This window comes from Orcinus orca, chromosome X (assembly GCF_937001465.1).
Source record: "Orcinus orca chromosome X, mOrcOrc1.1, whole genome shotgun sequence".
Lineage (NCBI taxonomy): Eukaryota > Metazoa > Chordata > Mammalia > Artiodactyla > Delphinidae > Orcinus > Orcinus orca.
The window spans coordinates 39,751,006-39,778,678 of record NC_064580.1 but is presented as its reverse complement, the minus strand read 5'-3'; the positions used below and the strand labels follow the sequence as shown (position 1 = coordinate 39,778,678).

At 43.8% G+C, this 27,673-nt stretch overlaps 1 protein-coding gene across 1 annotated transcript; it reads left to right on the top strand.

Moving 5' to 3' along the window:
* On the top strand, positions 1-27,653 carry NDP (norrin cystine knot growth factor NDP). Its single transcript, XM_004283407.3, has 3 exons — positions 1-597; positions 14,586-14,966; positions 26,380-27,653. The coding sequence occupies exons 2-3, from the start codon at positions 14,793-14,795 to the stop codon at positions 26,605-26,607; spliced, it is 402 nt and encodes a 133-aa protein (XP_004283455.1). The 5' UTR covers positions 1-597; positions 14,586-14,792; the 3' UTR covers positions 26,608-27,653.
* Positions 27,654-27,673: the final 20 nt, after the last annotated feature.

Sequence of the window (27,673 nt, the reverse complement as noted above, 5' to 3'; positions counted from 1 at the left end):
ATCGTTAAGCAGAATGCCACTCTGTATTTCCGTGTCTTTCGTGCGGACGGAACCTCTTTAGGGCAGCCACATGCTTGCCAAAGAATTCAATCCCGAATTCAATCCCGAATATTATTTAGCCCCTTATTATTTCCATAACACCACAAAAGAAGAAGAAGAAGAAGACGAAGAAGAAGGGGGTGGGGGACTTCCTCGCCCTTGTTACTCCTATGCCGTTCGCATCGTAAGATGCTCCGTGGAAGGGAGCCTAGCGGTGGGCAGCGGCTGCGAGTCCCCGATACCGGGCGCCTCACATTTCCGTGGCATTCCCATTTGCTAGTGCGCTGCCGCGGCCGCACGCCTGATTGATATATGACTGCAATGGCACTTTTCCATTTGACATTCTCTCTCTCTCTCCCTCTCTCTCTGCCTCTCTCTCTCTCTCTCTCTCTCTCCCTGTGTCGCTTAAACAACAGTCCTAACTTTTGTGTGTTGCAAATATAAAAGGCAAGCCATGTGACAGAGGGACAGAAGAACAAAAGCATTTGGAAGTAACAGGACCTCTTTCTAGCTCTCAGAAAAGTCTGGGGAGAAAGGAGCCCTGCGTTTTCCCCCAAGGTAAGCAGGAAAACAGCGCTGACGGCTTGCCTAGGAAATTACTTCTTTCCAAAAGGAGCATTTCATCCTCCTCTCAGACAAAGAGACAACCTTTAAATACCACTTAAATTTGCATTAATTGAATTTGCATTAATCTGTAGTGGGCTAGCATTGTGTTTTGTAAATGAACGGGTCTTTGAAGTCGGTGACAGGACAGGGGAGCCTCACAGAGAGGCTGGAAAATCTCTTTGGGTTTGACTGAAAGAGATTGGATTTTCAAACTCTGCGTAGTTAGATGTAACTTTGTAATGGTTCTTATATTTGACCCCGTGAAAGGAGATTGAGAAGCAGCTACTCGCCGACATGGATTCCTGGAGCCCCAGTATCTTCCCCGCCGCCCTCATCCCTCTTAAAACGGGGGCACTATGAACGCGGGCAAGACTGCAAGTTTAAAAGCGCACTGTTTACTTTTATTACTACTTATGTATGCTGCTGATCTCCTGCCAGGGCTCTGCCGGAGTGCTTAGAATGACTTCAAACAATAGGCAACATTTATTTCTAGCTTTCTGTGTCACGCTTTACAAGAATCCTGTTCCTTTGCACCTTTCTCCCAACTTGCAACATCTTCAATTCCATAGATGCAGTCAGGAGCGCCGGGGAGAGGGGAGGATGGATTTACTATAGGATTTTGATTGGGCAAAAAGTCCGAGGAAATGCATGCTGTTTGCCTTGGCCTTATTGCAAAGGGTTATTTTTAGTAATCAGCTTGTCCCTGCAGCCGACCGATGCTACCCAGTCCAAGCAGTGACTGGGAAAGGATGCTCCCAACCAGCACAGGGACCAGGACCCGTAGGAATGACTCCTACAAACACCTGAGGAATATTCGGAGGGTTCTTGCAAGCTCTTGAATACAAGTTCTCTCTTTAAATGAACAATTGGGCTGTAGGAGGCCTGGGCATAACTCTTTCTTGGGGGACGGGAAGTTTGACTGTGTACAGAATGTTAATGACTCAGAACACCCTGTAACTGAGGCTCATTGTAATCGAGGAGCCGAGATAAACCTGCAAGAAAGAGGTAGACTCCCTTCTCTGCTGAGATTCAGGTGCAGAAAAGGAAGCTATTTGGCAAGATGGGAGTCCCGCGCTCTATGCTCTGTAACTGTCATGAATAGCAGATATGGTTGCTGTGAAACATGTCTCTTTTCATGTATGATATTAGTGTATTTTAATTACAAGGAGCCGGCGTTGGCAAATTGCTCCAACACATAACATTAAATACCAGGTGCATTTGAAAATGTAGAGATGCCTAAAATGCAGAGCTGGCTCTAGGTGTCTATCGAATGCAGTGGGGACTACAAGATGCTTCTCAATCGTTTCGACCAAATGCAAATATCTGCCCCCCGCCTTTTTTTTTTCTTACCAGTCTGGCTTCTGAAAGTAAACTTGTAGGTTCCTAGAGACCAATATTCATCGTGGAACGGGAACTTGGTTTATGGGGGAACTCCTCTGATTTTCTCTAATAACTAACCTAACAAGCATTGTCGAATGAGAGTCTGGCTTTTGAATGAGGTAACTTACAACCTTGGCATAGTCATTATTTATTTGAGAAAGGCTGAAAAGGTAGCATGGATTCGATTGCCATACAATTGGAAACTACTGCTGTTAACAAAGCATTTAGCCGAACCAAAACAGTTTTCTTAAACTATGATTCAGACCATTATATGAGAGGGTCTGAGCACAAAATGCAATGTTTTGCATCATTTACTTTAAAATACATTTAGTTCAGGTAAAAGGAGTGCTGGCTGAAGCCTTCTTGATGACCATGTACGAAGCAGCTGACACCCACAGATGGAAACACGCCTGTGGAGTTTTCAATCTTAATTCATGTTCCAATGACACCGTCAAGGGGAAAATAAATCATTTTTCAATACATTTAACAATTTCCAACTCATTTATTTTCCTCGGCCCTTGAAAAATGTGGCGAGTTTCTTGGAATTATAGCCACCAGTGGTGGCTGGCAATTTTTACTGTATTTTCAGAACTCACAATTCAAGCACTCTTATTCTTATTGGTTAATTATTCATGCCATCATTCTTTCAATAACTTATGCTAGTCCTGATGGATGCAAAGGTGAATGAGACATTGTCCTGCGCCCTAATTCTCAGTCTGTATGCCATCTCCAGTTAGATTTTGGAACAGAAATGGACTTGGCCAGTGGGTAAACTGGTCAATGAGTTCCTTGTTAGAAAGAACTATTTCAGATATCTGCTGGTACCCAGATTTACTGGAAATGATTGTCGCTTATCGGTGGGTTTTCTTTCCATTTATGATAAAGGGGTTCCCCTCAGGCCTTTATCACCGGATCCTGGGGACACGTCACTCACAGCTAGCAGAGCCTGGATCTTTCCTTCCTGGGTAGGAGAAGCCTAGAAAAGGGGCAGTTTATCCTTCCTCTGCTCCCTTGAGCCCCCTTTGGAAAGGACCACGTGCTGTCTGTATCGGGGATGGCTGTGAGTCACCTACTCAGCGACTGACATCAGGGCCACTTGATGAATCATTGAATTAGAAACATGCATGGAGGAAGATGCAGTCACTATCTCCCACCACTTACTCGTCCCACCCCCAGGATCGAAACCAGTGACCTCTGGGCCTGGCCTAAATTCAAGAGGCCCCCGGGAAGGAGTTGCCAGAAGTTGTTCCCCGAACCCAAGTCTCCGTCAGAGCCACTAACAGTGTCGCTTTCAAATAATCCGATCTTGTGTTTTCTGCCTCGGATAGGTTACTGGGGGGAAATACCCTGAAGACAGCATCACCAGAGTCCTTGATTTGGTCCTTATCAGCAGATAATCCCCTGTGGTTGGATTAAAATGCCTCTGACTCCCTGGGGGGCCTGACTCACCCTAGCCAGCCCTCAGCTTCTTGGCCAGCGGCCTTCCAGGCCATCCTCACCTCCTCCCATGACAGTCAGCTAAGGCGACTTTGCCCGGGCCCCCTGCCTGAGCCAGTGGAAGCAGGAGGGATGGGACGGCAGGTGGCAGAACGGAGAAGGGCTAAAGCAGAAGAGGGAAGCTGGGCCTTGGGAGGGTGGGTGAGCTCCGAGGCCCAGATTGCTGTGGCCTGCCCTGGCTGTGATCAGCTGTCATTTCCTCTTCGTGTATGACACTGTGGAACATATTAAAATTTCTCTGGGATGGTATGTTTGGAATTCCTCTGATGCCCCACCTCACCAACTTACCCGGACAATAAAAGCAAGGTTGTAAGCCTTTGAACAGCTGGCAGGCTATATATTTCCCCTCTTTCTTTCGCATAATCTAATTCAGAAAAGAATCCAGCTAGACTGGCAGTGCCATGTCTGGGTACTTGTTTCCTGCAAGTCCTTCCTCCACCACCTCCTCCCGCCCTCCCTGGAATCTTCCTGGGTGGCATGTGGCTTTTCTTTGCTTTTGCTCTCCACCACTCCCACCCCGCCCCCTTTTCCCCTCGCCTGAGCTCCTTCCATTGTGAGCTCGCTCTTTGCTCTGCCTGTTTTCCAGACAGCCTGGGTCCTGTTCCATCTGGGGACAACAGCCCATGAGGTCTCCCCATCTCCATAGTATTCCCAGGATGTCATTCTTGGCAGCAGCTCTGCCGGGCTGATAGGATCGGGGGTCTTTTTGGAGCGCCCCGAGCCTGAACCCACTCGCAGAGAGGAGCAGCCTCATGGCTCGGGCTGCCCTTTAGGCTGCTGGGAGTAGGGCTGGAGTGAACCGGGTTGGCAGGGACAAACATACCATCACAGTGACCCGCACATCTCCGGCAAAGGGCCGGGGGTGGGAGTGCTATGGGAACGCCTGGATGCACTTCGGCCTACATTAAGAGAAATGTGGTTATTCTCTGTTTCAGGGAGAGAGACAAGTGACTTGAAACCAAGCTCCCTGGATCCTTGGGCCCCGCCCTGCCCCCTTTCTCTGTCCTTCCCACATCCTTCCCTTCCCAAGGAAAAAGAAGGACAGACAGGACTTTAAATTTGGCTAGCGCGGGCCTGAATGTCTTTATGAAACCCGTTTTGTGAAAGGGAGAGGGGAGAAATGGATCCTGGGTTGAACCGAACCCAGCATGGGGCTGGGGAGATGCAGAGGATATTTTCTTTTTTTTCTTTCTTTTAACAGCAGAACAACAGATCGGTTTATGAGTTGCAAATGGAAGGAACTGGACTTCTCAATTAGACATTCCCATTTAAGAGCTTCATGTCACCCCCTGTGTGCAGCATCCTTAAAAGATGCTGCACATGTCCTCGGGACCAAAACGTATTATGGAGCACTCTACAGTACAGGTCCCTAGTCCTTTTCTTTTCCTGGGGGTTTTGGTAGTCTTTTCCGAATTAGCTAAAGTTCATTAAAAGACCAAAAAGGAAAAATTGAACACAGCTGAATTAAAATGAGTCTTTTCCTGTTAGCTTGACAAGAAGGGGGAAAAAAAGAAAGGAAAGAAAAGAAAGAGAAGAAAGAACCAACTCCCCTCCTCTGCCACTTCTTGGGTTTTAATATGAATTATTCCATACAAGTCCCTAGGCTAGAGAATCTATTTAAAGACGCCTGGCAGCATGAAGAGAGAGGGTAAAAATACAACCACTCTTTTGTCCATCAAAGGTTTTCTTTGGGAGGACATTAAGAGCCTTCCTATTTTCCTGTCTGCCCCTGCCAGTGGCAACATTCCAGCTGGTAGTACCCACTCCTCACCCTTCAGATCAGCAACCGTAAACTTCTATGTTTGCGTCCAGGAGAAAACAAAGGGTGGCAAGTCCTGCTGAAACCCCTGTGCATGTGCAGCGGGGTGGGCGAGGCAGGCACTGGCTTAGCTGCGCAGGTTGCGTGCTGCAAATTCACACACCCACACATTTGAGTTTTTGAGGAAGATTGCGCCGATGGCATTCTTTCTGATGCCAGATGCTCTCACATCTGCAAAGCTTTCTTCTTGTGTGTCTGGCAATAGCTTGCTTGGTACCATTCACGCTTACTGTCCCCCTCATCAGAGGGTCTCAGAGTCTGATGGGTGAGCCTATAATCACACCCCCAGACCCATTTTCAATAGTCAGAATGTAACACCCTGGATGGGGTTCACAGTCTGGGACAACTACTTTCTTGTTAGAAAGACTACTGACTCAGAAAATGCAAAGAATGGGTAACTTTAGGAGGCAATATATCCCTCATGCTTAGAATCAGGAATTCATCCAATCAGAGTCCATTTCACCCTCATGTCCAAATCTGCACATGAACATGGACTATAGCTTTAAACTCAGTTCTATAAGATTTGCAGTAGATATGTTTTTCTCTGTGTTTTTCTACAAAAGCTAAGAATTTTTTCATACCATTTTCTCTCCTCCAAGGCCGGGCTCAATCCCAACTTTTTCTTTTAAGCTGTGATCCAACCCATTGCCAGATTCTTTAAAAATGAAAGGGCAACAGGTTAATACATTCAAGAAAGTTGATGAGGTGTCAGAAAATTCTCAGGGGCGACCCTTCTGCAGTGCCACCAACCAACAATAGCCCTAAAGATGGAGTCTCCTCCCATCCTTCCATCAATAGGGAATAAAAACAGGCAAAGAGCAGGCCATGGAGAAGCAAAGAGAAGGAGGAAGTATTATTTCTGATGTTTAAAGTCTGCCACTGGAGATTTTCAAATAGCACAATTTCAGAAAGGGGAGCTTCCCTTAATTTCACCTATTCCCTCCCAGGAAGAGGGGTTTGAACTCTGAAGTTGCCTCCTTTACCTGACATTAGAGAAGGAGGTCAACTCCTACAGTGAAGAAAATATCCCCCTTCCTTAACTCTAAGTGAAATGTAGGCACACACATTCTTAATATGGATGTGAAGAGTCCAAGAAACCCAGTTCTTAACGTCCAATTTTTCTTTAAAGCACGAGGCAATATTCAAGGAGTTCATATAGTTCTGTGATTCCCCCCCAAATTATGGAAAATGACTTTTTTTCAGAATTAAAATTTTTCTGTTGAGGTCTGAAATCCAAAGGCAGCAGAATGGAAGTGTCACAGGGGAACTGGCAATCAAAAGACGTAGCCAGAGTGTGTATGGTTTAAGCAAAGCAAAATACAAATAGAAAACCAAAAGCCCGATAAATTCATAGTGATTAGCAATAAGGGAAACATTTTTATGTGATTGGCTTTTTTTTCATTTTTAAAAAAATTTGTATTGGAGTATAAGTTAATTTACAATGTTGTGTTAGTTTCAGGTGTACAGCAAAGTGAATCAGTTATACATATACATATATATATATGTATCCATTCTTTTTCAGATTCTTTTTCCATATAGGTTATTACAGAACATTGAGTAGAGTTCCCCATGCTTTAACGTTGCCCCTTTGACATGAGTCTGTGTCCACAAGTGTTGCTTCCAAATTGCCACAGGATTGAATCCAGTATTCAAGTCCCATCATTGGGCAGAAAAGGCAAATTGAATGGGGAATGGAAATACTGAGTTGCTCTATTGTTTATGCCCAATTTCTAACTAAGGGCTCTACAGCTGTTAGGTGAGATCACTACCCATCATTCCAAAGTGTGGGTAAGGAGATTCACATGCAGCTTTGGAAACACTTTGTTGGACACTTTGAAGAAAAGCCAACATACTCATTTGGCTCCGGGGTAAAAGGGAGCTTGTACCCTGAGCTAACATTGGTTATCTGCCTTCTCCTAAGGCCATACCACGGCCAGCAGTCCAGTGGCAGAGCAAGTGTCAAATTAACTCAGCACCAGGGTCCCCAGAGCACCAGGGCACCTTTTCTTTTCCACAGGGAGAGTGTACATTCATGTGTTTGTGAGACCAAGTGCCCTGGGTTGGGTGTCTCTGAACTTTCCTGCTTTCCTTCCAAAGGGTCTTACACAAAGTAAATGGTAGAGTGTTTGTCATTCCTCATGTGAAACCCCCTTCCTGGGAGGCAGTGGGTGAAATGAAGGGAACCTTCCCTTTCTGGAATTTTGCTATTTGAAATCATTGAAAGGGCAGTGGCAGATTTGAAACATAAAAATAATCCTTCTTCCGTCTCTTCTGTTACCTCTTTTGTGGCTTTCTCTCTCCCTATTATTGATGAAAGGATGGAAGGGTACTCCATGTTTAGGGCTATTGTTGATTTTTGGCACCCCAGAATGCCCACCCCTAAGCCTCTTCTGACAGCTCATCACCGTATCAGTCACAGCTTTTAGTGGAGTGGTAGATTTACAGAAATAATCCAAACCCCCAGAGGAAAAGACTTCAGCCGTATCCTGCTTCTTGACACATGGGTAATCAGGCTCGGTCATTTCCAATTTATGCAAGGTTTGTTCTCTAAAAGTCAGTTATGTCAACTGTTAAGAACTCAGAATGAGTCTTTCCGTAGAAACTGTAGAAGCCCGCAGAAGCCCAGCACAGGAAACAAGACCCGTACCCAATGGGCAACTCTTTTCGACCCAAGTCCCAGCCTAGAGCTTCAGGTACCCTAGCACAGAGGTTCCATAGATGCTTTACTAAGCGGACTGCCTTGCTCTTAACCACATCTGCAGAGAAGAAAACTCTTCTAACCAATCTTCCTCTTCTATCCTGAACCAGAGCATCATAAATGGCCCCACTAGGGCATGAGGATCTGTGGCTCAATCTGTTAGGAATAAAGGTCATTCATAGGAAAGGTGCAAGAGGGTTGAACTCAGCTTATATCCTCATCATCACCTATTGAAAGAAGTTTAATTCTACCATGATTGACTACTATTCGCTTTCTCCTCTCCCCATTTGGTGCAGACTGGAAAGAAACACTACAAATTTTACGACAGCTTTAAGAGAAATAAGAACTGGTTAAGTATGCTCGCTAACTGCTTCCTATTATTAACAACATGTTATTAATTTATAAACCATATTTGGTACATTCAAACACCAAGTCAACTGGTTATGACGGGCTATTTTTATTTCGGGACACCAATACAGCCTCATCAAGGGGCTTAGGCACCACATTAGAACTTGTTTGGACTTTTCTGTGATCGTTAACTTCTTGAGTAAACAAGGAACTCTTTGTGTAGTATTTCTTCGGGGAACATGTAGCCCCAAAGCAGGCGAGTACTCTGAGAAGCTTGGGTAGAGTTAGAGAATGTTGGAAATGGATAGAACCATAGAAACGTCTCAAACAATCCGTACATTTTGTGAATGAGAAAACTGAGTCCAGAGAAGGCAAGTGACTTGCTCAAGATCACACAGCCAATGACGGGAAGGGAGGGCTCAGAGCTTGCGGCTCCTCAGATCAGCCTTCCTTCCACCAGAGCAGACAGCAGTAGAATGCTCTTCTGGTTTCAGAAGGTTGTGGAATAGTTATCCAATGTTTCTGGCAAATGAATGCAAAACACCGGGACATGGAACAAGGCTAGAAATGGGTTGGGGAGGAAGAGATGAAACCTGTAGGGAAGTGGGAGTTTGGATCACAATAAGAGGTTTCTCTGGATTTCCTAAAAAAAATCAGGATTTGAGGTTTCAGTCAGTCTCTAGTTCCAGTCCTCCCACACCAGTCTTGCCCCAGACAGTAAAACTATTCAATCCATGGACACACACACAGATAGGGCCACTTGACAGTTGGCCTGAAATTACTTCTATTCCCAGTCCTTCTTTTTCACACCCTTCTTTACCCCAGGCTTGTGATTTATTGCTTCTTCCCTGGGCTCTATTTCTCCTTCCCTTTTGCTTCTCCCATCTCTTTTCTTCCTCCATCACCATCACCACTGAGTTTGGCCATGTCTGCCTAGTAATGCAGGCTGGGAGAAAACAGACCATCCCAGACTGGAGAACAGTTGTTTAATCCCAAGGACGTCCTCCTTCTCCTAAGATGGCTCTATGGGAGCAGGCATTGCCTCCTATGCTCTGCCACCTCTAATTGTAGAACAGACACCGCGAGATGACAAGGGCAGGAGCTGCTCCCTCCCCACTGACCTTGTGGCTGCCCATCCTTGGAGATACCAGGGGCTGGCAGGCTGGAGGGCTGGCAGTGTGTGTGGTCAGGACGGCTGCCTCTGGGGCAGCCCAGGCTTGGCTTCTTGGCCACTGCTGATGTGCTGCCAGATAGGAATAATATCAAAAACCATTCATTGAGCACATGGGATGCTTTATAAAATCCAACAGGCTGTTTACAGTTTATAAATTAAGTGCCTTCGGAAGAGGCATCTGACTTATTCTCCAAGGCATCTAGTTGACTAGTTCCAGTTGGAATTCTTTGAGTTCCTGGGAAGGGGCTACTTAGCACTTCACACTCTCTGATGAGACTTTGAGTTTCTTGCTTTTCTAATCCCAGTATGAAGTGTTATCTAGTGGCAAGCTTTCTTTTACATTTAAATCTCTGATTTTTTTGTGTGCAATTCCTTTGAGAGAGGCTTTATCTTCTGCCATTTTTACCTTACTCATGCCTGATATGATTGTTTTAAATGATAGTAAATATCAAATAATTCTGTCTGGCACACTGATGTCATTCCAAAGTTACTATATTTCATCTGCTTAACTTGATCTTCTTAGAATGAAGCAAAGGATGTTGCATATGAATTAGATGTTAAATGAGTTCATCAGCGTGTCTAAAAAAATTGCCCAGGAAAACAGCGGGCCAAGACTCTTTGCTTGTGGATGCAGTGAGCTGGAAGAGGGAACTAGAATAGGACTTATTTTTTCCCCTGACCCTTGAGTCTCATCTGTTAGAGCAAAAGGAGACACATAGTAGGTGCTCAGTGAATATGTGTTAAATATATATTTGTAGAAAGAAGCCACGGGAGGTAATACCTGCATGTATTATACTGAAAACAGCCCCCAGGGGAAATACGGACACTGAGCACGGCCCTCCCTTGTCTGGCAAGCAGGGCGAGAATAAGGCCACTCTTGGCACTTGTCACTTGTCTTAGCCAGTTGCTGGAATAACTTGTGTGAAACCAGCACTTTACCCTTTGCCAGGCAGAAGGTCAGCCCAAGAGTGAGCTGATCTGTAGATACAACACCATCTCTCACCCAGGAGGCTGGGTCTGCTGTAAGCTCTGCTATATTATTTCGCTGAGAATGACAGGTGGGGAAATCTGGGCACCAGTTGTTCTTTTCCACTGGTATCGTTTGGAGGGTAGCTCCAAAGTCGGGCACGCCAGCCTACGTGCCTCTCCTCCAGCAGAGGCTCCACATTGGAGCTATTAGAATGTGGGCTCTGTACATCGGCCAAGTCCATGTCTCAGAGACTGTCCCCAGAGCATGGAGCAGCCCAGGTCTACTGAGTTCAACAAGAGAGTCGCTTTCTCACTCAATCCATGCTGGCTGGGCTGAGGTTCTAAGTCTTAATAGGCAGCATTTGATTTTCATGCTACATGGCTTTCACAAAATTAAAGCAAGTTAGAATTAATTTAATTTTGAGAAAAATGACAGAAGCTCCTACAAGACAGACGTAGATACCCCTAGGCTGCCATAAAATGGGGATCTCGAGTGACGAAAACTTCCTTCATTCTTGATTTTCCCCTTTGTGAGTGCTTCCCTGGGCACTCTGCACAGCCTCTCCTGTGCACATCTGGACCAACACAATGTTAAGGCAACTTGACTTAATTAACATCACTCTTTTTCTTGAGCATTCTGTTCATTTCTTCTTCAACACAACAGTGTTGGTTCATTCAATTTGAACACAAGGCAAAAATCTCAGTGTTATGTTGCAAGGATCATACCTTTATGCTTCGAGGGTTCTGTGATTTCTGTGGCATATTTACACTGTTGCTGGCATTCTCATTTCAGAGTTTAATATAACAACTGAACAAAAAGTATCATGCTTTATGAGCATGTTGAAATGAAAAATCTATTTCCTATTAGTGGTGAAGCAATATTTCTTCTGTCATTCTTTTATACTTTATCACTACTTCTGGGTTCAGCTTATCATCTTTAAAGAGAAAATCAGATAATAAAGTTACATTCTGTGGGACATTAACTAGCTCTTTATCAGTATAAATGTCATAACATTTGCTTGCAAAATTATTTTATTCACCTTTCAGGAAAAAAAAATTTTAACTGTGCTTGCAATTCAGAACATTGCTACTAGGTGGCAGTAGTGCACAAGAACAAAATGGTCCACCTGGAAGAATATTTGACTAAGAGACTAGCATGTCTTCCCATATTTATAAGGAATAAAAGTTTAATACTATTAAAATACTCAAACTGGCACAAACTTTAAACATCCATTAACTTAATTACTATTTTTAAGCCAAGCTTTGATTTGAAAAGAGAAAGTATTATTTTTTAATGAAATTCTGGACAGGCAATACATTCACAAGTTCAGACATCTACAAATTAAAAAAAGTTATACAGCGAAAAGTCTTTCTCCCATGCCTGTCCTCCAACTCCCACAGGTAACTAACTGTACAGTTTCTTGAGTATCCTTCCAGAGCTTCTCTGTGTAAATACAAATTAACACAAATATATATTCTTATCCCTCCTTGTTTTAACGCAAATCAGTAGAGCTTCTGCATTCTTCTTTATAGAGTTGCCTAGTATTCGAATGTATGAACGTTGTGTAATATATTTAACCAGTCCCCTACTAATGGAAATTTTGTGCTGTTTCCAATTTTATGCCATGACAACCAATGCTGTAGTGAATAACCATATGCTTGTGTGATCTCACATGTAAGGTAGTTCTCCGAAGTGAAATTGCTGGGTCTAAATTATACAGATTTTCAATTTTAATAGATATTGCCAAATTGGCTTCTACAGAATTTGTACCAATTTTTACTGTACTTTCTCCAAAATAGGCCTGTTTTCCCACAGCCTTGCCAACAGGGTGCATGATCAGAGTTCTGACTGTTGAGCAAAGTGTCTCAAAGTACTTTAATTTTCATTTCTCTTAGATGAGTGAGGGTGCCCACCTTCTACATTTAAGGGCCAATTATACTTCCTTTTCTGTGGAATAAATGCAAATGCCAACACAGACAACCATATATATAGGGTTTTGTTGTCAATGTCATTGCTTGTTTTTACCATCATGCCATGCATGCTTTTCTTTCATTTGCTTTGCTCATTTAACCATACCCCCTGGCCATGGCTCCTAAAAGAAGTTTCTGGCAGTGGAGAGGGAAGGTCAGGACTGGAATGTCTGCTTTTCCCCTTCATCCTCTTGCCATTGACTCCTGGGTGAAATATCTGTGAACTGGAATGGTGAAAGGAGAAATCTAATAAATTCTCTTTCGGAGACTAATTAAGGCTTCAAAGAGACAGTTAACCATTTGGGAAAATACAGTCATATTGAAACTCAGGAAATGGTCGGCAATATTGCAGCCTCTGAACATGGAACCCAAGAAAGCTCTGGCTCTTTGAGCTGAAGTCTTGCTGAGGTTCAATGTAATGTGCAGAGGAAAACCTAGAATATGCAGCTGAAATGAAAACAAAAATGCTCTTCTGCATCCTTTGCTGATTTGGAGCTTTAGGCACAGGTTTGATCAATTTTAATGAAATATTGCCATTAGCATGTACATAAAGGACAGTGGTGCAAAGGTGCATGAAAATATGGTGTCCTCAACTGTAGGATTATCTTCTGCATATGGACATGGCAGTAACTGAATCCATAAGTATCTAAAATGTTGGCATTTTAGAGCAAGAGAGGGTTGCAGACACCATTTTCCCCACTCCCCTATTCTACAAATGAACAGCTTAAATGACCTGTACAAGGTCCCCCAGCTAATTAATGGAAGTGCTAGAGTCCAGGTGGGTCCCCTCATTACTGTTCCCTGCTCTTCCTGCAATTTACAGGGCTTCCCTGAAACACACATGCTGAAGTTTTGCCATTGCCAGGGATGCTTCACTCTGAAACAGCCCCAGGTCACACACCCTTTTCCTCCTGGGGTCCCCTGACCCACACTCGCAAGACAGCTAAACTGAGGTTAAGGGGGTCTGGGGCCACTATATTAGAGTAAAACTAATTGACTTATATGGACTTGAACTTCTTCATCTTATCAGTGCTTTGCTCTGTTTATTCAGACTGTCCATGCGTAGCAAGCTTAAAAAAAGGTTGTACTATGAAGCAAAATAATCAAACTTTTATCTGAAATAACTTTGAAAGTTTTTCTGAAGGTTTAATTATTGTGTTCCTTTTGCTTTAGATGTAACGTCAAGTCCCCCAATTTTCCTAAATGTTTGAAAATATTTCTGATGCTCTCTGTTTGCTGGTGTGATAGTGTTGGCCATGCCTTGGGGGTGGGGTTAGTGAGGTGATTTGAGGAGATTCCGGACCCAAGTCCTTTGTCCAAGAGGTATATGCTTAAAAGAACAAGGCAAATGTCAGATATGGCATGATCCCACTTTAATGATAAGTCTCTGCTCCAGCAACCACTTACTTTTTCAAATCATACGTGTGCTTGGGCTACAAAGGCTCTTCAGAAATGCGTGAGTCTGTTGGCAAATACACACGTGTTGCCTTAACCGCGCTGGAGGCCAGTTAGCATAATGTGTATTTCCGATGCAGCTTATCATTGGTGCTGGGTGGCACGGGGCTTCACACAAAAACAGGATAAGCCCAGAGCATAGAAGTGGAAAACTAGGTGGATGGGTGGGTTGGACTTGGACGTGGAAAATGTACTTCCTTCCTGTGGGACGTGGCGTGTGCTTGTTAGTGCTGACCTGCCTTCTCTCTAGCCCTGTAAGCTGACATTGACATCAAAGCTTACTGAATAGACCCTCTCGTCCCCACCAGCCAGGGATAAGGCTGAAAGCACCCAATCGAGTTACGCTCTGGCCAGAACCACTTGACTATGGGGTCAAACTATCCTCCAGCAATTAAAGTCAACAAGTGCTTCCATTAAACCACTGTGTACACCTCCAAATGATTATAAATATGTACCATAAGCTATGGGGGAGGGGTGTGAAATGGATGATAGCTTATGCTAATGACACTCTAGAAACCAATACTCTCCACTCAAAATGACATGGAAAAATTCTACTCAATACCTCCAGGGTTCCATTAGTTTTTCTGGGTAAACGTTTCTGGGGAAAATAATTTCTGTTTTCATTCCAGCTGTGCATCAGATACAGTGATGATGGATTGCGAGTGCAAACAGTAAGACGAAACTCCGGCATACAAAGGACGATGACAACCAGAAAGCTCCAACCAGATCCTGCCCTTTCCTTGAAAGGAACTGGAGCCTAGGAGGTGAAGGCATTTCCAATTTTTAGTCCTTTGCCTCCCTCTGCTGTTCCTCTTGAGAAGTTTTCCCTTACAACAATGAGAAATCATGTACTAGCTGCATCCTTTTCTATGCTCTCCCTGCTGGCGCTGATGGGAGATACAGACAGCAAAACAGACAGCTCATTCATGATGGACTCCGATCCTCGACGCTGCATGAGGCACCACTATGTCGATTCTATCAGTCACCCGTTGTACAAGTGTAGCTCCAAGGTAAGCTCGAGATCTCTGTGAGAGTAGCCTTACTCCCAGAAACAGGAGAGAAGCCCTATTCCTTTGACAAGGGACAGAGAACTATATGGCTGACCCACAGGGCTTGCCAGAGAATCATCCTTTTAGGGTTTCCCACCGTGCTTTGAACTTTTGTCAGTAAAGCTGCCTAATTGACCATGTACACACCCAGCCAGCTTCTCAAAGTCACTAAGAAAGGCTGGAAGTTTCTCACAATAAAATTGTTGCTAGGCACAAGGTTGGAAGGGTGTGTTTCGTCCCTGGCTGTGAAAATGATGAGCAGTGTGTCCTTTTTCAAGAAAGAAAATGACATCTACAGGTTATCGTAACTCTTTCTATCTCCACCAGCAATAAAGGGGAAGGAAATACAAGAAATATGATTGAGCAGTAAAACGTACTTCTTGGGGGGGGGGCGCTCTTCAAAGTGTTTCCTGGTCCATGCCTTTCTCTACCTGCCATGTTTATGTTAAAATGGTTTCAAAACAGAAATGGCATTTTGATAAGTTATCATTTTTACCTTGATATCCACGTCATTCTTGTCTGGAGTAGGTTGTGTGTCTTTTGGCACAGGCAAAAGTGATGTCTCAGTGTTGAGACGGGGTGTATGAAGGAATACTATACTTCAAAGGCCCCCAAGAGTGGCCCGCCACCTGAACCACCCAGAAGGGAGGCACATAGTAGGGAAAAATAGACTCAGAAGCAGACTTCTCACGACTCTCACTGCCCCCAGTCACACGAATGAAATTTGCCCACATTTGGTAAATAAGAATTTGTTTAGCCCAACCTCAGAGATTTTCACTTCCAGTCCTGAGACTAAAACCACTTATATATTCTCATATGGCAAATATTTTTTTTAATTACCAGTATAATTAAGAAGTTTTGGTAATATCAACCACTAAACTTGAGACCATATAAGTTAATGGCTCTACCCTCCATTTAAAAACATTACGACTTCTGTCTGCCTTTAAACTTTCCATAACTTCTCTGATTATAGCTCAATGATGATGGCTTGTTTTAGTTTTGGGAGATCAGAATTTGGGTTAACTCACTTTAACCCAAACTTCCTGGCTCTTATTTGTACTTGTCGAACCAAAAAAAGAAAAAAAAGAGTAAATAGATAAATTTTTGCAAGCCTGCAATCCCTTCTTAGGAAAAAATATAAAACAAATTGAGAAAAAAAGATAGGACATGTTTTTCCAACTGATTGCTCAGAAACTGTAGGCCTGAGGTAAGGTTGACTAGAGCAATTATTAGTTTCTCCTCCACTCGCCCTATAGAGAGCACTCATATATAGTGTTTCTTATTCCACGGATGATTTCTCCTTCTGCTGAGTTGTCCTCCATAATCATGATTCTTTAAAAAAAGAAAGGAAATAAAATTATTTCAGGCTTCCCTGGTGGCGCAGTGGTTGAGAGTCCGCCTGCCGATGCAGGGGACACGGGTTCGTGCCCCGGTCCGGGAAGATCCCACATGCCGCGGAGTGGCTGGGCCCGCGAGCCATGGCTGCTGAGCCTGCGCATCCGGAGCCTGTGCCCTGCAAAGAGAGAGGCCACAACAGTGAGAGACCCGCGTACCACAAAAAAAAAAAAAAAAAAAAATTATTTCAGGCACTTCCCTGGCGGCCCAGTGGTTAAGACTCCTCACTTCAAAAAAAAGAAAAAAAAGACTCCACACTTCACTTCGAGTGCAGGGGGCACAGGTTTGATCCCTGGTCGGGGAACTAATACCCCACATGCCGTGCGGCCTGGCCAAAAATAAATAAAATGTTTAAAAAAGAAAGGAAATAAAATTATTTCAAAGAAAGTGTTCATGTGATGATAGGAAGGAACAGGAAAATTGGAGCATCTCTGAAAACTAAAGAACAATCTGGAAAGATTTGATGAAAAGATGGAGGAGCGCCTTAGCAATTATCACATTAGTTAAGGAAAGGTCAAAGAAGATATAGCCTTAACTCAAACCCAACAAACTCACAGTGCTTGAGCATGAGTCCTACAAACAGACTTTAGTTTACCTTTGTTCACCTCTGTTTCTTCCAGAATACCATGATAAATAGAGCAAAATTGTGATTGTAGAGAAATGTTTGTAATTTCATGGGAACAATCTGTTTTCAAACATCCCAAACTATCCCAAATATAGCAATAGTTTTATGTAAATGGTGCTTGCAATTATAAACCTTTCTTCCTTGGCCATAAAATATGCCTGGCAGAATCTCAACTACCCAGACCTTTTCTGGATTAGATTTTCTCTATGTATCCGGGAACAAAAACTGTTTTTCATTTTGAGATATTCTATAATTCTTAACTCTCACAGACTCAGGCTGGTTTTCTCTCTAATGGGTTTCACTTAGAAAAATTGTTCATCTTTACAGACTTGGGATATAAAACATGTAGCCTGTGTCTCAAAAACAACCAATGGGGGTTTTTGCAAAGAGGAGACTAGGGTAGATTTTTCCTCTCTGCAAAACTTCTCCCCTCAACGTGAGGTTCAAAGCCCATTATTTACTACTGTTTGCCTGTCAGTTGTTAATGCTTCCTGACTCCCATTTATCCAGTGTCTGGTCTCGGGAAGACAGATAAAGGGGAGAATGTGACCCAGGCTCAGGGAAGGGAGAGCATCTGCTTGAACACCTAATAGGTGTCAGGCACCTCATACTATATGATCTAATCGTTGCTGACAAACCTGTGATGGAAAGCGTTATCATTCCCGTTTTATTGGTAAGGAAAACTGAAACCTGAAAGAAGAATTAAGTAGATTGTTCGATGTCATTTAGCCCAGGAGTGGCAATGTCTGCCTCAGAGCATGCACCTTTCAATTCATATTTCATTCAATTCATTCATCTTTCACTTGGCTCTTCCTATTGGAGGAATGCAAATAGAATGTAGGGGCCATCATTTATTTTTTATTATGATTTTTAAAAAAATTTATTGAAGTATAGTTGATTTACAATGTTGTGTTAATTTCTTCTGTATGGCAAAGTGACTCAGATATAGATATAGATATAGATATAGATATAGATATATTCTTTTCCACCATGGTTTGTCACAGGATATTGAATATAGTTCCCTGTGCTATACAGTAGGACCTTGTTGCTTATCCATTCTATATATAATGGTTTGCCTCTGCTAACCCCAAACTCCCAATCCTTCCCTCCCCCAAGCCCCTCCCCCTTGGCTACCACAAGTCTGTTCTTATATCTGAGTCTGTTCCTGTTTTCGTAGATGTGTTCATTTGTCGTATTTAAGATTCCACATATAAGTGATATCATATGACATTTGTCTTTCTCTTTCTGACTTACGTCACTTAATATGATAATCTCTAGGTCCATTCATGTTGCTGCAAATGGGAGCCGCTATTTAGAAGTCCAGGCTCAACTCCCAGTCTGTTGAAAATGATGATTTACACTCAGCAATCTTTGTAGAAAAATAAAAATAGTAGTGAAAGCTTTTCTGGGAGCCTTCCATGAGACTATCTGAACTTGCATCTGGCCAGACCCGGGGACCTTTCTCCCATCTCCCAGCAATTCAGGAAAGTGCTGAGATGGAGTCAGGCAGAAAAGACTGGCCACAGTGGTCCACGAAGGAGGTCAGTGTGGCCGCAGATTAGGATGCGCCTGGTGGCTTTCATTGGTAACACCTCCTCGGAGTGGGTACAAAAGATTGAAGAGCGGCAGCTTCATTGACAATCTTCACTGAATTTTTTAGTAAAGGTGGTAAAGCAAACAAGCAAAGAGTCAGTGGTTAGTGGAAATGAGATATCTGGGGAATCTTCAAGGGAACTGAGATCCCAGGCTTTGAAGTGAGAGAGACCTGGTTTCAAATTCCAGCTCCACGGTTGGCCAAATGGGTGACTTAGGGGGAAGTGGAGTCATTCTTTAGTGCCTCAGTTTCTTCCCATGTGAAATGGAGCTAATGCTGTCTCCCTAAAAGTGTGGGTGTGGGTATTGGTGATAATATTTGTAACGCATCCGGCCTGGCGTTCGGCATATAATAGACATTAATAGATGATAGTATGATCTTGATGATGAAGTTATAAAGTGGACAGGTGTTTAGACTCACTTTTCTATTTTAGTCACCCACTGAAACCTCAATAACTATTGGGATCTCCTATAGCCTTAAAGGATTAGGAAAATGAACCTCACTGAAGTTCTTGTTAAACTCAGAAACCTGGCAGGGCTGGGGGAGCACGCAGGAGGGCAAAGTAAATGTAAGCCACTGTGCTGCGTGCTAAAAGGGGGGATCAAAGTCAGAGAGAAACAGATCCTGCCGTCTGACCTCCCTTCCCACGTGAGCGGAGGAAGGAGGGATTGGAGGGGGTGCATTCTGGATTCAGGCCAAGGAGGGGTTTTCAGGAACCGAGACTGGGAAAGCGAGCCAGCTGGGCAGGCCTGTGAAGTCTGAGTTGGGTGAGAAGTAGGAGAGGGTGGCCCCGAGCCAGGAGAGCGAAGAGCCAAGGCATACGGTTGTCTGAACCCTGAAGGGCCACAGGAGCAGCTAGCGGCGTGGCCCCAAAGGAGAAGGAGGAAGAGGGGTCGGGGCACAAAGCCTGGGGAAAGTCCCTGAGGAGAGGGGACCTGTCAGGCGCAGGGCTGAGCCTCAGGGTTGAGAGGGGCTTCTTAGGATCCTCAAGCCATCTGCCGCCGAAGCTCACATGGTAGGAGAAACGAGGGGAGTCGGGAGTATTGAGTTTATAACACAGTTGACTAGTGGGCAGATATGACTTGATTTTTTTTTTTCTTTTGCGGTACGCGGGCCTCTCACTGCTGTGGCCTCTCCCGTTGCGGAGCACAGGCTCCGGACGCGCAGGCTCAGCGGCCATGGCTCACGGGCCCAGCCGCTCCGCGGCACGTGGGATCTTCCCGGACCGGGGCACGAACCCGCGCCCCCTGCATCGGCAGGCGGACCCTCAACCACCGCGCCACCAGGGAAGCCCGACTTGATATTTTTTAAAAAAGGAACAAATGTATACCGTGGTGGGCAGTTGAGGCACAAACGTAGAAGAAAACACAGACTACGTTTTTGCCCTCATAATGCTTACAAGTAAATGGAGGAGAGAGGGAAGGGAAGCATTCTGTGTGCAAAGGTCTCTTCAGGTCAGTTTGAGTTGTAACCAGAGTGAAGGGACCGGATTCTAGCTGGAGGTTGACCTGGCTCTCTGGAGATGAGCTGAGCAGTCATTTATTGAGGGTGCTGGGGAAGTGAGGAATGGGAGAAGCAGAGGTGAATCATGTTCCTGAAGAGAAAGGGGGGTGCTTCAAGGGGTGCCGTGGAATAAGGGATGCACAGTATTCACTGTTGAGAAAAAGGCAAAATATGTTTCTCACTCGATTGAGGTACCATAGCCAAAACTCTATTCTAGGATGGGACAGGTGGGTCTTTATTCTGATATTGATGGAGACCATGGCCTGAGCCAGGAATTCACAGGGGCCCCACATGACAGGAAAGGAAAGTGGCTTTGGAGATGGCAAGTCTTTCAACAAGGGGTGATGAAAACCATCTGTGTTTGGATTTTCTCTCACTCAGAAGACAGTTGTGTATTGCAGCAAAAGGCCTAACTGTCTAAGAACTGTGGTAGGTCACCAGAGACAGCAGGAGCCTGAGGTCTCCGGGTGCAGTCCTTGGTCTGGACCCAGGAATCACAGCTGGCTACAACCCTCACAGTGTAGCCTGAACTTGCCCTTGACTGACTTTAGCATCTTATGAAACTCGAAGGCTTGAAAGGCTGACGCTCATGGCCTAATAGTATAGCACCGTGGTTCGGAGAGAGAGCTCAGGAATCTGCTGTCTCGGTTCAGAATCCTGGCCCTCCATCGTACAGCTATGTGACTTCAGGCTGGTAACTTAACCTCTGCCTTTGAATTTCTTAATTTGTAAAGTGGGGAGAGTTTACCTTTTGAAACAGTTGTTAAGTATTAACTTGCCTGTGAAGGGCTTGGCACAGTGCCTGGAGCCTAGTAAACGTTCAATACATGTTACATAGCATCATCATTACTATTCCTTAACTATTACCCAAGGACCTTCCATTACTCTTAGCCTCAGCACATGGAAATCAGATTGAACGTGAAAGAGTCTATCCTTGAGCAAATACCCTGAACCCAGCAGCTCTGTTCATATTAGAAGGAACTAGGTATCACATCCAGCTGGAGCCAAGTGACTCCAAGGTTGGGGGGATACAAAGGGTCTGCTGGAGAAGTTGCCTAGCTTCCTAGCATCAACAGAGTTGTTGGGGGGGAACATAAGATAGCAAAAATTAAACTGGACCAAAAGCAGATGACATGTATCTGTCACCCACCTGAGCCGTGAAAAGTCAATAGAAGTTTGTATGAGCAATAACCACCTATTGAGAACACACTCTTCTAGTGGTGCAGCTCCATGTGGGTTCTTTGTCCAAAAAAATTCATTTCTGGATTTGATAGTGGAGTAGTGTGTATGCTCTTCATTAAGAGCAGTTAAGCGCAGTGCAAAATGCAGAGCAGTTAATAAAATACAGCCAAGTCACCCACGTATGAGGAATGTGCATTGACCATAAACTGGGGGCCAATGTGTTACGGCAGGTGAACAGATGTCTGAAGGTGTCAAAGTTTTATTGAACTGAAGGATGAGTTGGTTAAGGAGTTAGAGAGTATGTGGTATCATCCAATGAACTGCTGGGAATCGCTGGGAGTCCTCAAATCCCTGGGGGATGGAGCAACGGGCGAGGGTCTTGACAGTGGAGGAGATATTATTTAGGACTGCCATGGTCCTTAGAAGATTCAGTTGTGCTTAAGTATGGAGGTGGTGATGATGTGTCCCAAGAAGCCCATAAGAAAAAGGTCAGACTCGTGTGGTTTTGATATGGTTACAACTCCCAGAGGCAGGTCAAAGAAGATTAGAGTAGGGTGTGAGTTGGTACATGCCCCAGGAAAGCATCTTAATATCAAGAAGCAGGATATTATAGTGGCTTAGACCAGGGGTTTGGTTTTAGACAGATCTGGGTTTGATTTCAGCGTTGCGTTTTACCAGATATGTGAGTTTGGGCAATTTACTCAAATTCTCTAAAGCCTCAGTTTCCTCATCTGTAATAACAGTACAGATAATAATAGTACCTTTCACATAGGATTGTTATGAGAATTAACTGAGATTAAATGTTGTAAGCGCTCAAGAAATGTTAGCTGCCATCATTATTATTAGCGAAATGATCACTATCTAGTGATGCGTCTAGAGCGGAGCCTCTCAAACTTTAACGGGTCCAGAGCCTTGCTGCTCAAAGTGTGGATGTTAGCACAGCAGTACCATCAACCAGAATCTTACAAGAAACGCAGAATCTCTGGCCTCACTCAGAACTAGTCAAGCACAATCTGCATTTTAACAAGATCCTCAGCTGACTTACATGCACATTACAGTTTGAGAAGCTCTGGTCTGGAAGAGGTCAGAAGTTGTTCATTAAATCTGTAATACAGGTGAGGCGTGGCCAGGACTAAAATGTGAATAGCTAGAGTGAATCTGGGGACTTCCCTGGTGGCGCAGTGGTTGGGAGTCCACCTGCCGATGCAGGGGACACTGGTTCGACTCCTGCTCCAGGAAGATCCCACATGCCGTGGAGCAACTTAAGCCCTTGTGCCACAACTACTGAGCCTGCGCTCTAGAGCCCACGAGCCACAACTACTGAGCCTGCGTGCCTAGAGCCCATGCTCCGCAACAAGAGAAGCCACCGCAGTGAGAATCCCACGCACCGCAATGAAGAGTAGCCCCCGCTCGCCCCAACTAGAGAAAGCCCGTGTGCAGCAACGAAGGTCCAACGCAACCAAAGATAAATTAATTAATTAATTAATTTAAAAAATGATTCATATATATGTATGGATACATTTTTTTAAAAAAGAGTGAATCTGGGAAGCAGGTATTTGTACCTTCCATTCCTAACGACACTCATTCATGGATCTTTATCTTCCAAACTCCCTGCTTGACTCCTGTAACACACACACACAAAACGGGGCTAGATAGAGATGGAATCTATATACAGTTGAACTTTGAACAACATGGCTTTGAACTGCACGGGTCCACTTACATGCGGATTTTTTTTCAATAGGAAATATTACCACAGTACACGATCTGTGGCTGGTTGAATCCTCGGATGTGGAACCGCAGATAGGGACGGGCAAGTGTAAATTATATGCAGATTTTGGAATACACGGAAGGTTGGTGCCCTTGACTTCCCATGTTATTCAAGGGTCAACTGTACTGGGAATCTCCCAGAGAGGGGATTTGCATGTATGTTGAGAACGTCAAGGGCCAGATAATCATTTCATGGTGTCTTCTTGGAGGAGAGGGCATTTGAATTTGGTAATGGAGGATAGTTGTATTTCATTAAGTACAGCCAGGAGAAAAGGACATTCCTGAGAAAGGAAAGGCAAAGGCAAGAGACAGGGAAATTCAGGGCAGTTCCATGGACTCCTAAGTAATTAAGCTTGATCCAAATAGAGAGTGGGTGATGAGAATGAGAATAGTTGTTAGTGAGATTGGAAAGATATGTGAAATCCAGGTCATGGAGGGCCTTAATGCCTGTTCAGGATTTTGGATTTTATTCTGAAGGCTGGTGGCAGCCACTGAAGGTGTTTATTGTACATGTCTCTGCATTCTCCTTGCCCAGAAAGTCCAGCTCCTGAGGAAGAGGGGCCCGTTGGAGGTGGCCCCAGAGTCTTCAGTGCTGGAGTCCTTGTCCTTCAGGATGAGCTGAAGGCAGAGCTTGAGACCTTGAAGACTTTTAGTGAAATCACTATTAGGTTAGTTCTACAAATGGCCCTAGATTGCTGACTTGGTCATATTATGGACAGTGCGAGTTGCCTGGTCATTCAAGGTCAGCATTTGGTTCACCTGTACGTGTATCATTTGGGTACGATGCACTGCCATGTCTCTGCCCTTCTGAATGAAGTCTGTTGGCACAGGTTAGCTATACCCATCCAGACTGAAACTGAATCTCTAAAGACTCCATTTGGGGAGGTGATTCTTTGAAGAACTGCTTAATCTGCCTAATAGATAATCCACATTAGAGATGAGCAAATTTAACGTCACTCCAAAGTGAGATGTCAAGGAACTATTCCCACACACTAGCAAGGGTGAGAAGGGACTGGGAAGACCTCGAACTCTCTCTCTCATTAGAGAGATGGGGCGGGCACCAAGAACTGGCCTGTGTAATATAGACCTATGGCAAAATCGCTCAAAACCCATTTCAGATCACGTCTGTTTTCCGTATCAATGTGAAGGGCAGGCAGGATAGAATTGAAGCGTTAATAAAATCAAAATGACTTACAGCTGCCATTTTCTCCCTGCCTCTGTGGCCTCTCAGAGAAAATAAATCAGTAGGCCTAGTCGAACTTATTCTTCACCAAGCCCTGCTAGTCGTTTCCTAATATCTCATATTGTCTTGTTGGTTGTTAAGAGATTGTTGGATTCATCCCAGCATCTTTTCAGATAATGATGTTAATGATCTATAATTACCAGAAGTCATCTTCTCTTCCTTTTGGAAAGGTGGGCAGGCCATTTCCTTCTTTTAATTCTCGGGCATTAAATTCTGTCCTATAGGATGATATCAGACTTAATAGCTGGTGAGTTTCAATAATAATTGCTAATTCCTAAAATACCATGAGGTAAATGTCAAACAGTTTCATGCATATTTATGTATCTTTTAATCTTTTATTTGAGTAGTTCTACTTTTTATGTTCTTGTTGTGGGTTCTGGAATTATAGGGCAACTTTTTCGCTATCACTTAATATGAAGCTCACCAAGGAAGACCCTCCCACATAAACATACACCAATAACCTTAGGTTTCCCCCACCTTCTGTGCCTCAATGTATAGGGTTGTATAGCTTAATGAATCAAGCTGCCCACCCTACCCCCCCCATGACTGCCACTCCCAAGAAACCATTTATGTATGGGATGCATAAATGAGCCTCTGCTCCATCCCTTTAATCTATATGCAAAATATAAAGTGTGTGCTTATGTCCACTGTTTGGGGGGTAACTTTGGTAGTTCGCACCAGATCCTTAAAGGATCTGTTTACTAAAGCCACATTAAGAGCCACTATAAAGAACATGCAACCTCTGCTACTTCAACCCAAGCTTTATCATCATCCTAACCTACATTTGGAAATGGAGGTGGTCAGAAGGAATGCATCCTAGTATTTGCCCTAAATGACTGAAAACTCAATTGCACAAATCTCAGGATCCTTCAGCGTATAAGCCCAGAAGTGTGATTCCAGGTCCCAAAACATACCCTTTTTCTATTTCACTCTCTTGTTTCAAGTTGTGGTGCCCAGAATATTTCTTCCTAAATATCACTTAGTTATCCTCTTTTTCTTCTTCAGAAACCATATTCCTTTTCTCTAGTAATTCTCTGCACGTAGCAAATTCCTTTTCTCTGTAGTCATTCTTTATTTACCCCCTGATGGTAATTTGGAAAGACTTTCTACATTTTCAGACTAAGAGAACTGGCATGGGTCCAACGGTAGACTACCACCTGTCAGTAGAAATTTCTTTTGTTCTTTGGTTTTTATTTGCACATCGTGGTGGTGGGCCGTGTCCAGTGGTTCTAAACCCTCAGCGCACTTTGGAATCACCTAAAGAGCTTGGAAAACCACGAAAGCCTGGGCTCAACTCCAAAGGATTTTAATTCACTTGGTCCGAGATGGGACCTGGGTGTTGACATTTTAAAAGCGAATTTGCAGCAATGTAGGTGATGCTATAGTACTTTATATTTTTGCTTATAATGACAGCTACCGATTCTTTTTCACTTAAGTTGGGAAATTGCATTTAATGGCAGCTGAAGGGCCATTTTCAACTGGAAAAATTCATTTATATCCGTGGTAAACTTTATCTTGATAAAAATTTGCACTCGTATTTTACCACCAGATGAAAAAAAAGATGAGCATCATTTAAAAATTAATGTATTTAAAATAAAGTACAGAGAAAAACATGTTTATATTATATCAGGCTTCATTTTGAATGAATCTTTTTTCCCCAATCCTTACTGTAAAGATCTTGTGCTATAACTTTTAAAGCCATACAAATAAGAGTGCTAAACTGTGGACTTAAAAGTAGGTGTATAAATATTCTTAAGCGGTATTACTTGGAAAATAAAAATAAAATATAACAACCACATGAAATAAACCAATATCATATTTTCTTTACCTGTTAAATATTGAGAGACATTTACATTTTTAAAGTAAACTTTAAAATTAGGGAAAAAATAAAATAAAAGCAAATTTGCCAGGTGATTCCAATGTGTGACCAGGGTTGAGAGCCACTGGTCTTCTCCAGCAGGAACTCATCCAGCCAGGAGTGTTAGGGCCTTTTAAAGGATGCTGTGGGACCTGGCTAAAGTTTGGGCTTCCCCAGTGGGGGTAACCACTTCTCTTCTCTCCCCAGATGGTACTCCTGGCCCGGTGCGAGGGGCACTGCAGCCAGGCGTCACGCTCCGAGCCCTTGGTCTCCTTCAGCACTGTCCTCAAGCAGCCCTTCCGTTCCTCCTGTCACTGCTGCCGGCCCCAGACGTCCAAACTGAAGGCACTGAGGCTGCGCTGCTCTGGGGGCATGAGACTCACGGCCACCTACCGGTACATCCTCTCCTGTCACTGCGAGGAGTGCAGCTCCTGAGGCCTGCTGTTGAGTGGCTTCTGGATGGGACAGTCCCTCCCCCTCGCTGAAACAGTTCAACCAGCCAGGGAAGGACTGGCAAGGGAAGAGTTAAGGCAAAAAAAAAAAAATATGTAGCAATTCCCACGGGATTCTGCGTATTCTAGTAATAAAGACTCTACATGCTTGTTGACAGAGATACTCTGGGAACTTGTTTTCCATTCCCATCTCCTTTCCCTGGTACAATTTCTTTTGGTTCCTTTTCAGATTCAGGCAATTTCCCCCTTGGCGCTGAATGCTGTTTGGGTTTCCAACAATTCAGCATTAGTGGGAAAAGTAGGCCCCCATGCAAGAGTGGGTCAGGCTGTCACTGTTTGGCACAGATTAGGGAAGCATTTGCTTTGGAAAGCAGGAAAGCCCAATTCTTTCTGGGACATCCTCTGGCTTTTTTTTTCTTCTTCTTTTTTTTTTCTTTTATCTTGTCATTTGGTCTAAGGTTGCCATTGTTGCTAAAGGTTACCAATTTCAAATTCCAGGCACCGAGCATGTGGATATGTTTAGCCAGGTTCATTCACAGCCAAGCTAACTGACATTAAAATCACTAACAAACAGATTCTCCTATGTGATGCTGGAACTCCTGATAGCCATCATTATTATTCAGAAATGACTTTGGGGAAGTAAAAGTGGCTTAAAGAATTGTCATCTTGAGGCTCTCTCAGATAAATTATGTTAACATGTTGTAAGGGAGCAGACTTTTAAAGACCTGCACAAATACGGATCCTGCACTGACTTTGAAAAAGGCATATATGTACTAGTGGCATGGAGAATGCTTTATATTCATGCATGCAAATTAGACAACCAAGTACGAATCTATTTGTGGGTGTGCTATAGCTTTAGCCATGTCGTGGGCATCATTCTCTAATATCCACCTGTCCATGGGAAGCTTGCTGCCGAAAATGGTGGCCTGGCTCATCTTCTGAACATTTGGTTCAAATATATTTTGGTCCTTGAGGCTCAAAATTTGAGTTATTCCCATGTTTTGAAATAAAAAGAGAGTATCTTCAAAATTTTGACGGTGTAAGGATTG

Coding starts and splice junctions, on each gene's coding strand:
- NDP (XM_004283407.3), top strand. CDS start 14,793: ATGAGAAATCATGTACTAGCTGCATCCTTTTCTATGCTCTCCCTGCTG. Junction 14,967..26,379: donor TGTACAAGTGTAGCTCCAAG/GTAAGCTCGAGA, acceptor TTCTCTCCCCAG/ATGGTACTCCTGGCCCGGTG.